The sequence below is a fragment of the Echinops telfairi genome, unplaced genomic scaffold, assembly GCF_000313985.2.
Source record: "Echinops telfairi isolate 266 unplaced genomic scaffold, ASM31398v2 ScPeMD7_3;HRSCAF=10, whole genome shotgun sequence".
NCBI classification, from domain to species: domain Eukaryota; kingdom Metazoa; phylum Chordata; class Mammalia; order Afrosoricida; family Tenrecidae; genus Echinops; species Echinops telfairi.
In genome coordinates, this window is record NW_022103899.1 from 26,619,151 (window position 1) to 26,635,977 (window position 16,827).

At 43.2% G+C, this 16,827-nt stretch overlaps 1 protein-coding gene across 1 annotated transcript in view; it reads left to right on the forward strand.

Moving 5' to 3' along the window:
• The window catches only part of LOC101662968 (aldehyde oxidase 4), a 78,580-nt gene extending 69,907 nt beyond the window's left edge, over nt 1–8,673 (forward strand). The window contains exons 30-34 of the mRNA XM_004701741.2: nt 420–569; nt 756–821; nt 4,953–5,138; nt 7,221–7,388; nt 8,620–8,673. Of these exons, the coding sequence (XP_004701798.2) occupies nt 420–569; nt 756–821; nt 4,953–5,138; nt 7,221–7,388; nt 8,620–8,673 (624 nt within the window). The remainder of the gene's footprint in view (nt 1–419; nt 570–755; nt 822–4,952; nt 5,139–7,220; nt 7,389–8,619) is intronic.
• The last annotated feature ends 8,154 nt before the right edge of the window (nt 8,674–16,827 follow it).

The following is a 16,827-nucleotide window of genomic DNA, read 5'->3' on the forward strand; positions in this document are numbered from 1 at the left end:
GTACAGGGAGAGCACTGATTGATTGAACCAGAGTTAGCTCTTGGCTGTTGGAGCATAGGGGCAGGAAAGGAGTTCTGGGAGCAGGCGGGGCACTCAGAGGCAATGCAGAGATTCCTTGGGACAGTCTTTACTCGCCCAGGAGGAACACTGTAACCACCCACACACTCTCTGACTGTCTCAAATCCGAGCTCGGAAGGGTAGGGGTCAGACCATTGGAGTGTTTTCTGGGTCTGTGTGCTTCTCTTAAAATCGTGCTCAAAAGCTCCCTAGCAGCAGAGGGAGAGAGGAAGAGTGACAGGGTCTCCGGCCCTGGTGTGTGGATGCTACCCAAAGCCACCATGTGGCAGGCAGCCTGTCTTCTCTGTCCATCCCCAGGCCTTGGTGCGGAGAGGGGTGATCGGATTCCCTCGTGAGGACAGCACCTGTTCTTTTACCTCCTGATTTTTCTTCTCAGAGGCTACCAGACAAATATGGACTGGGAGAAGGGAGAGGGCCATGCATTCCCATATTACGTCTACGGAGCAACCTGCTCTGAGGTGGAAATCGACTGTCTGACAGGAGCTCATAAGGTAACGCGTGGCATTTAGGGTGCCCATCCTCATGTCAAAAACCCCAGCTTGAAACGTCTGTTCTCTGCTGACTGTGACAACCTATGTGATGCTCCCCGTGGAAGAAGTGCGGAAGAATGGCCACGCTCGTGAAAAAGTTATTTTAAGTAACGAACCATCTTGGTCTCTTACTTTCTCTGGGTGCAGCTGCGGAGGACTGACATCTTCATGGACGCTGCTTTCAGCATCAACCCTGCCCTTGACATTGGACAGGTGGGTGATTCCAGAGCCATGCTGCCTGGGGCAGTTGGTCAATTCCACTGAGCAGCCATTCTTTGCGGATACTAAAGTCCGTCAAGCATAGGGAATTATCCAGCAGATCAGTTCACACATGTGTCTGTCATGCAAAGACAGCCCTTCGTCACTTTGCTAGGGACTTTTTTCCAGCATTCTCTCTCTCCCTCGCTCTCCATGTGTAGAATATACAAGATTGGTTGAAGAACACTTACGCAACATTCCAATTTTCTATGTGCTCAGAATTAGAAACTATTTTCAAGATACATCCTAATTAAGTCACATCTAAAAATCGGTGGGTGGGGAGGAGGGGAGGAAGGGAATAAAAGAGGAGGTTATGTCAAGGGCTCAAGTAGAAAGAGAATGTTTTGAAAACGATGATGGCAACATATGTACAAATGTGCTTGATACAATTGATGCATGGATTGTTATAAATGCTGTAGGAGCCCCCAATAAGTGATGTATTAAAAAAATTAAAATTAGTTGTTGAATTGAAAAACAAGTGTGTCAGAGGAGAATGGAATTTTGTAGGGATTTCAATGGCTGTTTTTTTTAAATAAATCATTTTATTGGGGGCTCTTACAGCTCTTATAGCAATCAATACTATCAAGAACATTTGTACATATGTTGCCATCATCATTCTCAAAACATTTTGAGCCCTTGATATCAGCTCCTCTTTTTACTCTCCATCCCCCCTTCCCACCCTCATGAACCCTTGATAAATTATTGTTTTCATGTTTACACTGTCCGCTGTCTCCTTTCACCCACATTTCTGTTGTTTGTCCTCCTGGTGTGGGGTGAAGAGATTATATGTCGATCCCTGTGATCGGTTCCCCCTTTCTCCCCACCTTCCCCCTACCCTCATGGTATCGCCACTCCCATTATTGGTCCTGAGGGGTTTATCTGTCCTGGATTCCGTGTGTTGACAACTCTTATCTGTACCAGAGTACAGGCTCTGGTCTAGCCCTATGTGTAAGGTAGAACTGAGGTCATGATAGTTTGGAAGAGAAAGCATTAAAGAACTAGAGGAATGTTATGTGTTTCATCAGTGCTATACTGCACCCTGGCTGACTTGTCCCTTCCTTGTGACCCTTGTCTCTTCCTTGTGACCCAGTAAGGGAATGTCCAATTGTCTACAGATGGGCTTTGGGTCTCCACTCCTACCCCAATTGTTTGAATCAGTATGATTGTTTTGGGTCTTCTGATGCCTGATACCTGAACCTGTTGACACCTCATTATCACACAGGCTGGTATGCTTCTTCCATGTGGGCTTTGTTGATTCTCAGCTAGATGGCTGCTTGTTTAACTTCAAGCCTTTAATACCCCAGACACTATATCTTTGAATAGCCGGGCACCATCAGCTTTCTTCACCACATTTGCTTATGCACCCACTTTGTCTTCAGCAATCATGTTGGGAAGGTGAGATCAGAGAATGCCAGGTAATTAGAATAAAGTGTTCTTGCATTGAGGGAGTACTTGAGTAGAAGCCCAATGTCAATGATTGATTTTACAAAAGTAGATCGCCAAGCCTTTCTTCCATGGAACATTTACATTAGCAGCCAAATGTGTTAACAGTTCACACCACCTTGGGACTCCAAAGTGCCATTAGAATTCACATATACTGTATATTGAGTTTGAACAGCTGCACCTTTTAAAGGAATGGAAAGAGAATATGGCTGCTTAAACCCAATGTTTGCCTTCTTACTGAATTTAATTACCATTCTTTATCTCACAAGTAAATAAAATTAACTAACTCCACCCAAATTAGCGGTGGATCTTGTCTGGGCTTCTTCCTACCTACACTTGTTCCTCGATGTGGCCAACATTAGCTCAGCCCAGAATTGCTGACCAGCCACTAAGGGAGGCAGGTGAAAGCAGTGGGGCTGCAGCTGGCACTTGAGGAGCAAGGATCTGGAGAGGTGGAGTAGCTTGGCACCAAAACCCTGGTTGGCTTTCATCTGCCAACAGTTCTAGCCAATGTAAACTTTATCACTACCAACATCTGCCAAGCCTCCCCATGGCAACTCTCTGCATGTCAGAATAACACTGTGCTCTGTGAAGGTTTCAATGGCTGATCTTTCACAAGTCAAATGCCAGGCCTCTCTTCTGTGGCATCTCTGAGTGGATTTAAACCTCCAACCACAGGGGAGCAGATATCAAAGAGTTCAAGAAGAAAGAAAATGTTTTGAAACATTTGTTATTGTAAAATTATGCTTGGTCTAACTGAATTATGCATAGTTATTATATCTGTAAGAGCTCCCAATAAAATGATTAATAAAATAAATGAACTCTGAAAAATAAATAAATAAATAAACCTCCAACCACACGGCCTTTACTTGACTGGTAGGAGATTCAAAGCAGCATTTCCATTCAACCCTCAGTGTCCCTCAAAATGTAGTTCTCTAACTCCGTACAAGGGAGAACTGTGCTGTGCATTAAAAATGTGATTCCTGGGCCCACCCCAGACCCAGACGTGATCATAGTTCAGCTAGGCTGGGGCTGACATTGGGCACATTTTGCCCATGCCTTCAATTGTTCTTAAGCCCGTAAAGTTGGCTTATTACAGCAAACCACACAGGCACCCAGGGTTCCCATTCCAGCCCCAGGCCATCTCCTTCCTCCCACCTTGCTCCAGACTTAGTTCTACCTCTTTGCTGCTTAAGCAAAGGTGGAAACAGAGGTACTGTGGTTGAAAAAGCTATTATTTGCCCCTATTGGCAAAGGGAAGAAAACCAGAAGGGTGTTAGGCTCTTTGGGGCTTTAATCTTTTCCTTTGGAGACAAGCATTGCACTTTAAATTGAGCACTTACATTTACTTAACGTATTTCTAAATTTTGTATCTCAGTACAACACAGACTATAACTCCCTTCATTGTTTGTAATTTGACATCCACGCTGAAACCTTTGTTAATGGACATTTCTCCCTAGAGTACAATCATTTGGAAATAGAAGAGAGCATGGATTTTAATAAATCTAGCTATTCCTCCCAGCCCATCCTATTTAATATTGTTCTAGCCTCAAAAAAAAAAAAACTGTAAAGGGAAATAAAGAAAGCAAGATGCTATAATAAATGGTGGTGCCCTGGCCCCATTTATTCTAGTCCATATTCCTTAATGTTAGCTTTATTTTCATATCATCTCCCGGAGTACTTTGAATATCCATGTACCAGGTATCACACACAAAGCACAGGATACAATACAAGGCCCAGCTTTGCACATGCTTATAAACATGTCGAGGAGAGAGAGAGAGAGAGAGAGAAAGCAAGAAAGAGGAATCAAGGAAAACAAGGGGGAGATGACCTGAATTCGTGCTGCCATTATAGGGAATGTGTTCCAGGTGTCATAGAAAACTCACTGCCACGACTCAATGGACTCAAGCAACCCGATATGACGAGGTAGAGCTGCCCCTGGCAGGCTTCCGAGACTGTGACTGTAGAGAGCCCCACCTTTCTCCAGCAGAGCAGCGCCTGGTTTCACACTGCTGACCTGTGCGACCCATTGAGGGCCACGCTGCCACCACGCTCTTCCAAGTCGGAAGGAGCAGCTCAGACAGGGGCCTGGGGGGAGAGTCGACCACTCGAGACTCCGGGAGGTCGCTCCTCTCCTGGCACTGGGAGAGGGGAGGAGTTTGCCAAGTGGACAAGGTGGGGTGGAGAGGGGCGGAGAGAATCGGAAGCTGTATTGACGAAAGCTCAGAAGGGAGAACGAAGCTGGTGGATTTGGAAAATCACCGGGAACTTGCAAGGTGTTCCTGGGTGGTGCCAACAGTTTATGCTTGACCGCCCGCTGAACCCTTCCCGAGGTCTGGTGACTCACATGCCTCAAGGTGAGCCTGGACAATGGCAGGGAGGAGCTCGATGCTACCCTGTAACACACGAAGTCCCCACGAGTGGGTGGGCTCTGTCGGTTGGCTGGTTTGGTGCGGTTTGTTGGGGAAGGTGGAGCATCTGCAGCGTGGGGGGGCTGGCAGGGGGAAAGGGTGAGGGTGAAGCCAGGAAGATGGCAGATGCCCATCCAGGGGCTTCAAGAAGAGCTTGCTATAGTCAGAGCTCTGTTTCCATTCCCACTGGAACATGTCTTCAACCAAAATGATGTGCCGCTTGTGGCTGCAGGTTGAGGGGGCGTTTATCCAAGGCATGGGATTGTATACCATAGAAGAGCTGAAGTATTCCCCAGAAGGAGTGCTTTACTCTCGGGGTCCAGATGACTACAAGATCCCCACAGTCACTGAGATCCCAGAAGAGATCTACGTCACGCTGGTGCGTTCCCGAAACCCCATCGCCATCTACTCGTCCAAGGTAAGAACTCAAGATGAAGGAACTCGGAACTTGTTTATTCTTCCGAAAACAAATTCCCGAGGGAGAAGGAGAGAAGGAAATAAAGCTCCCAGCCGAATGACCTTCGACCGATGTCGGAAAATATACATCTTCCCTCTTAAGGGAGGCCATGAGACAAATGGGAACCAGACAGGCAGGGGGAGGGGGAGGGGGGTAGAACCTCTTGGTAAATGAGACGAAGGGTTTCAGGAGAGCAAACGGAAGTAGGCACACTCCATCGTTGTTTCCTGCACCTTCCAGTCTTCCCGGCGCATCTTCTTGTGCATACTATCCTTCAAGCGAGCTTCTTGCTGCTTATTTGCTCTGAGTTAATAGTCCACACTGATGCCGCGCCGCAGGTATGAACCCCATGCTCCCAGGAGCGAGTGAGCTCCACGGGACTCAAAAGGCCCACCCAGGAGTTCTCATATGCACCTACGCAAAAATACTGGCTCCAGGATTTAGGTTTTATTTTGAGGCTACCTCTAGCCAGACAGGTGGGCAACATTGACCTTAGGGTTGCAGGACCTTCCTTTCTTCAGAGTGGGTCAAGGTAGGGGAGGGAGGCGAGACTTCCTATCTGAGTGACTTCTGTCTCTACTTGTACAGCAGATTCTTCCGGGGGCGTCTGTAAAGAAACACTCCTTCCTCTGTGGGTCTAGCAGTCTGCTCTCCTGCTCCACTCCTCAGCCCCCAGCTTCCCAGTGCCACCCTAACACAAACACCACAGATGTGGCTTGTTGTTCGGTGCCATCGAATCTATTCCAGCCTACAGGGACCCTGTGCACGACAGAACAGACTCTGTCCAGTCCTGCAGCGTCCTCACAATTGCCCCCATGCTGGAGGCCATTGTTGCAGTGACTGTGTCCATCCACCTCCTTGAGGGTCTTCCTCTCTTTTACTGCCCCTCCTCCACTTTACAAGCATGATGATGTCCTTCTCCAGGGATGGTCTCTCCTGACAACATGTCCAAAGTACGTGAGACAAAGTCCAACTATCCTTGCCTCTAAGGAGCACTGATAGGTGGCTTTAAAGAATATATATACGTTTTATTTTCTCATTGTTTTGAAAGCTAAAAGTTCCCAATCAAGGAATTTATCTTTCTCCCTCTCCCTCTCCTTTGCTCTCAGAAACTCTAGGGGAAGCTTCATATCTCTTGCAGTCTCGGTAGCTTGAGCATTTCTTGACATTTGTTGTCATTCTTGTACGGGGGTCTTCCCTCTGTGTGTGGCTCTCCAAGCCTGTTCTCTTTTTAAAACACCACTCAGAAGAAATTAGGTTTAGGACCCACCCCTCTCCAATATGACCTCATTAACATAAACAAGGGAGCCCTGAGTCCAAACAAGGTCATAGTCACAAGACAAGGGTTAGAACTTCAATCTATCTTTGTGGGGAGCACAGTTCAATCCATAACAGAGACTGCGGAACTACCTCTTCATTCCCCCAAGGCACCACCACTCTATCCCAATCTGCCTCAGAATAAGCTAGGCTTTTAAAAGCTAAAGCCTGAGAAAGCCTTTATCTGCTTGGGGCCCTTCACAGATTGGAGACCTTGAAAGAAAAGGATAGAAAAGTCCGTACAAAAATGTCCTAGTCAATTATCTGAAATACAATGCCTCCACACTGTTAATACAGACACATTCAACATGGGCCAAGGAAGTCAACACAGGAGAAAATTTTAATAGATACCCTGTCTAGAGGCAAGCACCCCTGTCTTTCACAACTACAATGATTATGGCTGTTTTGATTGGGTTTTGAGTTCAACACAAATGGTCTAGAGCCCATGTGGTAGTATCACTGAGGGCACTGAGGGCTTTGGCCTTTAGGATTTTACCTGGGTATAGGGGCAGGTGTTTGCCACTTCCCTACTGTCCTGATGCCTGGGTGCATTCTCCATGAGCTTCTCTAGAGAGTGCCCCCCATCCAACTGGACATGAGGGGGATTTGATTCTGTCAATTCAGACTCACTCCCCACTGAAAGCGAAAAAGCCAGAAGAGTGTGTGTGTGTGTGTGTGTGTGTTTACACAAGTCCTAAAAGAACTGTGCTTTCTCCTTTCTCCCAGGGCTTGGGTGAGGCTGGAATGTTCATGGGAAGCTCTGTGTTGTTCGCCATAAATGATGCTGTGAGTGCTGCCCGCAAAGCCAAGGGGCTGACCTCGACCTTCACCCTCAATAGCCCAGTAACTCATGAGGCCATCAGGATGAACTGTGCGGATCAGTTTACAGACATGGTAAATGAGGTTCTTGTTATAAGCGTCCCGGATAGAGACATTTTTAGGTTCTTGGTATTGATTCCATAGCCATGAAAAAATTACAGAGCAGGGGAAGGTTTTTCCGTGAACATTCATGTTTTACCTCTACCTTTCACTTCCTATATTTTTCAAAGCAACTGAAAAGTAAATGACTGGCTGTCACTTTGAGTCAGAATTGACTTGAAGGTAATGAATGGGGGGGTGGGCATGGGGGTGTCATTGAACGGGAGTTTCATTGTTTTAAGTCACAAAGAAAACCATGCTCAACCAAGCCAGTGTTAATCATCTTATTTAATGGCCTAATGCCAAGAGGATATGGTAGATTACCTATATCCTTTATCACAATGCAATTGGTGTGCTATTTTAAGTACCTCCATAACCAAATTATATTGACTGGACATCTGCCTAGTCAATAGTGTGGGAAAGTATTAGTTTACTGGTTTGTATCTAATAACAATAAAGTCACTCAATACATCTTGGATGGCTTGTGAGTCACACTTTAATAGAATAAAGCTTCAAAGAGTTTTTGCTAAGAGGACATTTAGTTCATTTTTATGGTGGTGGAACAATTTGGAGAGGAATATCAATAATAGTTGTATAATACGAAGAGTATAATCAATGGCACTGAATTACTGAGATACATGTAGAAGTTGTGGAATTGAAGAATGTTTTGTTGTGTATATTTTTGCCAAAATTGGAAAAATAATTACACAAATAACGTGAGTACAAGGAAAAAGAAAATGTTGTAAAATTGATTGTGGTCAAGATTTTACAACTCTTCTTGATACCACTGAACTATTGAATTACATGATATGTGGATAAAATGCTAATAAAACTGTTAGAAAAAGAATATAAGTCAATGCCACCACCACCACCCAAAAAAGAAGTATTCTTCAGTTAAGTGTTGAACCATTTTGGCTGCCCTAAATGAATATTTGGTATAAAAATGAAATTGTGTTTTATACTTTTGAAATTACACAGCTTTTGGGTAAGATGCATCTCATCCCAAATATAAGACCATCTGAGGATAAGTAAATGTTTAACTCAAGTACTGAAAAAAACATATTAAAATTACATAACTTTAATAAGAAAAAATAAACACTGATCTGGTCTTTTTAAAACACTATAATTTAACTTCTGAGTTATAATAACTTTTCATATGGCAATATTTAATTAACAACTTTCTTCCTTTTTTAAAAATCTTTTTTAGATTCCCAGAGATGACCCTTCAACATTTGTACCTTGGTCAATCCGTGTGTCTTAATCCTATGTTTTTCAAAAAATGAATATGTAAAATGATAGATCTTTAATGTTTCAAATCAGAATAAAATCCAGGTTGGCTCCCAATTGTCAAGGATAATCTTAGCATCTTTCATTGTATTCTGTGGGGGTTAAGTCAATGTGTTGTTATGTTTCAGGATGTAGGGTCTCACTAAAAGGTGAAATGAAGTCATAATCAAAACTTCTTAGTTTCGTTTGTCTTATCCTAAAAAATCTACATCATCGTGATTTGAAGCATGATTGGCGTTTTCAGTCACCTGGGGCAACTTTGGAGAAGCGGCTGTGCTTCTTCTCCAAAGATCCATCCAATAACATCATCCAACGTAAACCCATGAAATACTTCACAGTGTGGATGAACATGGAAGATGGACCTGAGTGAAAGAAGTTAGTCACAAAAGGACAAATATTGGATGATCCCACTATTATAAAAAAAAGTAATAATAATAAAAAATCCCACAAAAAGAAACATTCTTCAATGATTACCAGGGGCTGAAGGGGATGGGAAGGTAAATCACTAACTAGCGGGAAGCCATATATGAACTTGTGTGAAAGGGAAGTCAATATACAACAAAAGGGACATCGGTAAAAATGTCGGAGGCAGGAGAAGCCACTAGGAGGAGTGCAAAGTTAAAGACAAGAAAGGCAAATACTGCTGTGTCCACAGCCCTGCTACAGCAGTCATCCACCAGTAAATGCGTGGCTGGACACACAGGCTGAACAGGGTACTTGTCCATGTGTCTTGACCTTTGCTGATAATATAGCCATGAATTTGGTGGAGCATAGAGGGAGCAAGTTATGGCAACTTCTTAGACATAGCCAAACACCCTAAGGGAATGAGTTGCTAGGCCAAGAGACAAGATCAGCTGGCATAACATAGTCCACAAAGATGGTGTTCTGCATCCTGCTGAGTAAAAACAGTTCACGAGCTCTGAAATGAAAACACCCACCTAATTCACAATTCAAAAACTTTTTTTAAGTTCATGAGAGGCTGCTTAAGGTGCAGTTATTGGTCTCTCCCTGGCCACAGGCAAGCGCAGGGATAAGAAGAAAAGACCTTTCAGGGATATGGCAGGAGTGGTTGCGGGCAAATGGAGAGCTCACAACAATGAGAACAAGAAAGAAGAAATTCTCAACTTGATCGCGGTAATGATTGCACAACTCATTTTAATATGATTGAACTGTTGAATTGTATGTTATGTGAATCGTATGCCAGTAAAATTTTTAAAAAATCAAAGCCCTATGTAAACTAATAATCATGTCAACAGCAGTCTCCGTGACCTTGAAAACCAGGACTGGATGGCGCCCAGCTACCACTATCAATTGCTCTGACAAGGATCACATCAGAAGGTTCTGGATAAATTTAAATACACTGCCAGAGAGTCAATTCTGACTCATAGCTACTCTATACGACAGTGTAGAGCTGCCCTGTGGGTTTCCAAAAGCGTAACTCTTTATGGGAGTAGAAAGGCTGGTCTTTCTCTGGCAGAGAGGCTGGGGGTTTCCCACTGCTGACATGTGGCTAGCAGACCCGTGTACAATCACTACACCACCAGGGCCCCGCGGTCCTGGAGAGCACAGAGGAAAAGGTGGAATGAAATCCCAATTCTTTAAAGGCTTACTGGTTGGATAGAGACTGGTAGAATCTCTTTTGTCACCCTTCAGATCTGAAACTGAACTCACCCACGTGGACCAATTTTCAGCCAAATAGTTGGGTCTGTAAAGATAAGCACTTGTGAGAATAACCAACCATTTGTGATCAAAAGTGTAGCATGGTACCCAAGGACCAATTTCAGAAAGGCGAGGAATGAAGGAGAAATGGAAACATAAAGCACAGACAGGAAGTGATAAGTGATATTATGTTTCAGGGATTGCAATCAATGACTTGAACCAAAATGTGTATGAATTGTTTAATGGAAAACTGATCTGCTCTGTAAACCTCCACTTAATTCACAATGAAAAATTTAATTTAAAAAATAGGATTACTGAATTATTTTTCTAGCAGTAAAATGGGAAACCATGCTTACCACAATGGCAAATTAGTTAGCAGAGTAATTAATAAATAGAGTAATTTATATCTTAGGTCATGTGGGCATCTTTACAGTAAATTCTCCCTCTTTAGTCTTTAGGTCTCTTAATAGCACAGACACTGCATTTTGACAAAATAAATCTGATCATATCAGCAGTATTTATTTGGCATGAAGAATTAGAGATAGAAGTATATAGTAAAGAATAGCAGATTCCAAATATAGGAATAGCATCCCAATGCCTTTAAATTTTAAATCAATAATTTATAATGTCCATTACATGACAAACTTAAGTCATATTACTAATTGAGGTGAATATTTGTCATTTTAGAAAAGTCAGCTTGCCTGATTTGTATGTTATTACAGTGACAATTGTGCTAAAAGTCCACAATATTTTTAGCCAAGAGACTCAGTAAATGGGTAATTAAGCTCAAGGATAAAAGCCTAGATTATTTGAAGCTCCCATGTAGACATTTGTTAGAAGAGAAATAATGAATGGCAGCTGCAACTTTTGATGTGTGGCTTCTTTCAATGAAAATTACTCATGAGCTCAAGAATATATCACTATACAAAAGCACGAGAAAAGTAAAGTTGAATGAGTAGTAGTAGGAATAGAGTGGACATTGGCACGGTGTCTTGAACCTGCATACACTCACATGCACTCAAGTGTGGGGGAGAGGAGAGAACTCTGATCAAAATGGGGGAAATGCGAAACCATTTCAAATTTGCACGGAATTCACAGTTTCAGGAGCCATGGAGGCTGGATGAACCCCTTATACACGATTCTATTGCCTTGAGATGATCTTTCAACCTTAAACCAAAAAATGTTCCCTGGAGTCTCATTAAACCATACAATAGTTTAGGTTAACTATCGTTTAGGTAAAGAATGTGTACCTTGAGCAGTGTGCTCTCTCAATCTAGCTGGAATAAAATCGACAGCTACCAAGACCTACACAGCAACAATGGGAGAACCTGAAAATGGGGGGAGGGGTGCAAGAAAGAGAAACGGAGACAGGATCAGGTTGGGAGGTCTGATCAGAGATCAGCCTCAAACAACTTCATCACAAGGTTTACATTCAATTCGTATGGGAAACTTGGCGGGCAAAACATTGCTTTGCACCTTGTTCCTAGGACTTCATGGTACATTGAATCTAAATCTATTAGCTGATTTGTTTGCTTGTCACATAGACATTGACTATTGTGAAGGGTAACACAAAGCCTTGGACTGCGCCCAATCCCTGACTTCTGGGCAAGACCCCCAATGACCTTGTCATCGTGGCAGCTGGTCCTCGACAGACAGCAGCAACCAGGAGGAGCAGAGGGAAAACTCAGGGAGCCGTGAGTTTATGTTGGGGGAGGAACGACCCCAGAGAGGAGAGAGAGGTGGTTGTATAACTTGAAGAATGTAATCAATGTCACTGAATTGTACATATAGAAACTATTTAATCAGTATACATTTTGCTGTGTAGATTCTCAAGCATAACAGCATTTTTAAAAATTTGTAAAAAGGACTGAGAAGGGAAGGTCAGAGCCTATATTGTTTCTCTTAAAGAAACATTTTAAATCCTTTGTACTTGCTACTTTTAATGATATAAATTGGCCTATTCACACTGACAAGGGATACGAGGAGCCCTGGTGGTGCCGTGGTTAAGTGCTAGGCTGCTAACCAAATGGCTACCAGTTTCAACCAACCAGCCTTCGCAGAGGGGTGTGGCACTCTGCTTCTAGAAAGATGTACAGCTTTGGAACCTTATGGTATAGTTGCACTCCATCCTATAGGTACCGTTGCACTCCATCCTATAGGGTCATTACGACAGCAGTCCTATAGATGACCTGACAGCAGAGGGTTTAGGTGGATGATGGAAGACATACTTTCACAAGTCAGATTCTTTGGAAGAGGATACTAAGCTGGTGCTTGGGAAGCAAGGTGTTTTCAAGGATCAGCACCAGGGCAAGCAAGGTTCAGGAAGTCAAACTGGGGAAAAAACAAAGTTGAAAGGTGATACAGGCCGAGCAAATGCTGACCCCAATGACCATACACACCACAGACAATAATGCAAGTATTGCCTCTCAGGGGCATCTGAGCATCTTATCTCTGTGTCAACCATACAGGCTCTATTAAATGTATTATTCTGATTTGCAAGGGGTTTTTTATTATTCTTTTTTTTTAATTGCACAAACTCTTCCAGAACATAGAAAAATATGGGAAACTCCCAAACTCTTTCTATGAAGCTAGTATAACTCTGATACCTAAAGCAAGCAAGGATCCCACAAGAATTGAGAACTACAGACCAATATCCCTAATGAATATCAATGCAAAAATACTTTAAAAAATACTGGCCAATAAAATACAAAAACTTATAAAAAAATAATTCACCATGACCAAGTGGGATTCATACCACAGATGCAAGTATGACTCAACATACAAAAGACCATTAGTATCATTCACCACATTGACACAAAAAGTTATAAGAACCACATGATAATATCAATAGATGCAGAAAAAGCATTCGATAACAGAGAGGCTATCAAAAAGGTCGTACCCTTCACAATAGCCAAGCACAAATTGAAATATCTGGGGATATACCTGACTTAAAAAAAACAAAAGACTTGTACAAGGAAAACTAGAGAACACTATTACAAGAAATCAAGAGCGACCTCAACAAATGGAAGAATACCCCATGCTCATGGATTGGAAGACTCAATATAATAAAGATGTCAGTTCTGCCCAAGGCACTATATAAGTTTAATGCTATCCTGATATGAATACCATCATCCTTCTTCAAAGAATTGTAAAAACTGATTACCAACTTCATATGAAGAGGGAAAAAGTCCAGAATTAGCAGAGAACTCCTCAAGAAGGACACAGTGGGAGGGCTTGCTTTACCTGACTTTAGCACATATTATATAGCCACAGTGGTCAAAACAGTGTGGTACTGGTATAACAACAGATATTCAGACCAATGGAAAAGAACTGAAAATCCAGAAATAAAAACATCAGCATATAGACAACTGGTTTTTGATAAGGGCCCAAAAAATATCAGCTGGGAAGCGGATGCCCTCTTCAATAAGTGGTACTGGAAAAAATGGATATCTACCTGCAGAAAAATGAAGCAAGACCCTTACCTCACTCCATGAACAAGAATAAACTCAAGGTGGATCATAGACCTTGAGGTAAAACCCCAAGCTATTAGGACCATTAATGAGGGAATTGGGACAAACCTGGGAACCTTGGCCCAGGGAATATATAGGCTATTGGAAATAGGGAAGGATACAAATACAGAGGAATCACAAATTGACAAGTGGGATATACTGAAGATAAATCACCTGTGTACATTGCAAGAATTCACCAAGAGAGTAATAAGAGAGCCCACAGATTGGGAAAACATCTTTAGCATGACACATCAGACAAAGGCCTTATTACTAAAATCTATAATATTTTGCAAGCTTACAATAAGGAAAAAAAATTGCCCACTAAGGAGGTGGGCAAAGGATCTAAACAGAAGTTTCACAGGGACAGAAATCTAAATGGCCAATAAACACAGAGTCTGAAATCCGAATGGCCAATATGAGAAAATGTTCCCAATCTTAGCCATAAGAGAAATGCAAATTAAAACAACTATGAGATACCACCTAACATCCTCAAAAATAGCCCAATTCAAAAAATCAGAAAGTAACAAGTGTTGGAGGGACTGTGGGGAGGTAGGAACTCTCATACACTGCTGGTGACCTTTAGGCACATACATCCATTATGGAAATTGAATGGCGATATCTAAGACAGATGGAGATTGAGCTACCATGTGACCCAGCCTACAGGGCATATACCCAGAAGAGGCAAGAAACAAACCACGGCCAAACATCTGTGTTCCAATGTGCGTCACGGCACAGTTCACAGTTGCAAGGAGTTGGAAACAACCCAAATTTCCATCAACAGACAAATGGATCAAAAAACTGTGATACATACATACAATGGAGTACTACACATCCCTCAAAAGTAGTGATGAAAGCATGAAGCACATTGCCACGTGGGGAGAACTGGAGGAAATCATGTTAAGTGAAGTAAGCCAAGCACAAAAGGACAAGTACAACATGAGTCCACTGAGGTAAGCTTAAAAAAAAACAAAAACCGGGCATAGGGGAAAAGCTACTATATACATACATCCTTGGGGTGAGGTCCAGCAACAATGGCAGGGGCCAAACTCAATCCAGGGATACATATGGCAGCCACCTAAATAGGAGGGGGAAAGAAAGAAGGGGAATAAAAGACATGTGTAGTGGGGAGCAGGGCACTAACCCACCCAAGGGGAGGGTATTGTTTATATGTCCACAGGAAAGAAAGAGATACCAGGTTTTGACCTAACATGAATACAACACACCAACATGTACCAGGGAACCTCGAGAGAGGTATGCAGGGCCGGCCCCAATCCCAACTATGTGGACACCTCCCTCCTCTCAAAAGAATGCACTTCAGAGGACAGCACTGGGGCTACAGCTTGGGGAGAGGGGTGCGTCAGATTAGAGCACAGGGGAGAAATGAAAAGGGATGGAGAGGGAGGAGAGGCCATCCTGGCCCCCCAAACCCCAAGGACGATAATCCTGCTTGGAGCAGACAACGCACAGAGAGGACCATAAGGCTGGTCCCACCATGAGACAGGATGTCCCTCACTAAACCACAGTGCTACGGGGGACAACACTGGAGACAGTGCAGGAATAGTGCACAATCTGACCCCATCACGCTGGGGTGAAACACTGAGGGCATGCAATAGAGCAGCTGTTGGGGGAGGTCAGATGCACAGGCATTCCCTCCCCTGAAGGCAATCAATTGCCAGACCGCTGTCTCATCCCACCACAGGGGTGGGCCTGATCCCTGCCTCTGGGGACAATGGACAGGCTCCTGTAGGAGGAGTTTTCACCCTACTGATAATGGTTCCTATGGAGACCCAGAGACCAACCCCTAAACCACCCACTCATTGCTGTGTAACCTATAGTGCAGCTCCTCCCTGTGATGTATGTCTCTACCTGTAATTAGTGGGCTGGCTTGCCCCCAAAAGATATATAGGTGAGTCAGCAATATAGATCGCTCTCTCTGACTCTGAGCTCCTTGCTGCTCACTCCCTGGTGACTCCCCTCTCCCTTGTTCCCTTACCCTCCTTCCCTTCCCCCTCTCTCCACGTGGACCACCAAGCTGGGCTGAGGTGAGCAATGGTACCATGTAATATGTCTGACTGATTATTGTATTATCTCTCATGCTATCGATGACTTTAATATAATGCTTATATATCTCAACCGCACAATTGTGCATTACTGAACCCAGAAGTAGTATTACTGAACCAGTGAGTTCAAGCAGCAGGTGGGGCTGACACCCCACCTCCTCCCTGTAGCAACTTTTAATTTAATACTACAAGCAGCAAAGGGAGCAAAGTGAGGAAATTCCCAGGGAATGTCAAAAATAGACTGGAGGCAGAGTGTGGCACCCCATCAGACTCAACTGGAAAATACTTGTAAAGGCCGACAAACAGACTTCGAACTATTTATAGGCTTTTCCATTTTTGTCAGTGGCTTTCTTTGTGTCATTGTTATTTTGTTTGGGGGGGGTTATTGTTATTTTTTGTTGGTTTTGACTTCCTTTGTTGTTTTACTTGGCTTTGCCTGGGTTTTGCACTTATTGATGTATCTGCATATCTATCTGGATAAGATAGGCAGGATGAATAATTTGGAGATAAGAACCAATGGTTCTGGGGGGGATACAGGAGAAGGGGAGATGGAAAAAAGGAAAGGTGGGGGACCAACCCAGGGACAAGGGAACAACAAGTGATCTGAAATCAATGGAAAGAAGGGCATAGGATGCCTAGTGGGACTTAATCAAGGGCAATGTAGCAGCAAGGAATTACTAAACCCAAATGAAGGCCAAACATGATGGTGGGACAAAAGAAAAGTAAAAGGTAATAGAGGAAAGAACCAGTAGGCAAAGGACTTTTATAGAGGTCTAAATACAGGCATATACATATGTAAATATATACACAATGAGGGGAATAGATCTATGTACTCATATATCTATATGTTAAGAATTAAAGTTGCAGATGGACATTGGGCCTCAACTCAAGTACTCCCTC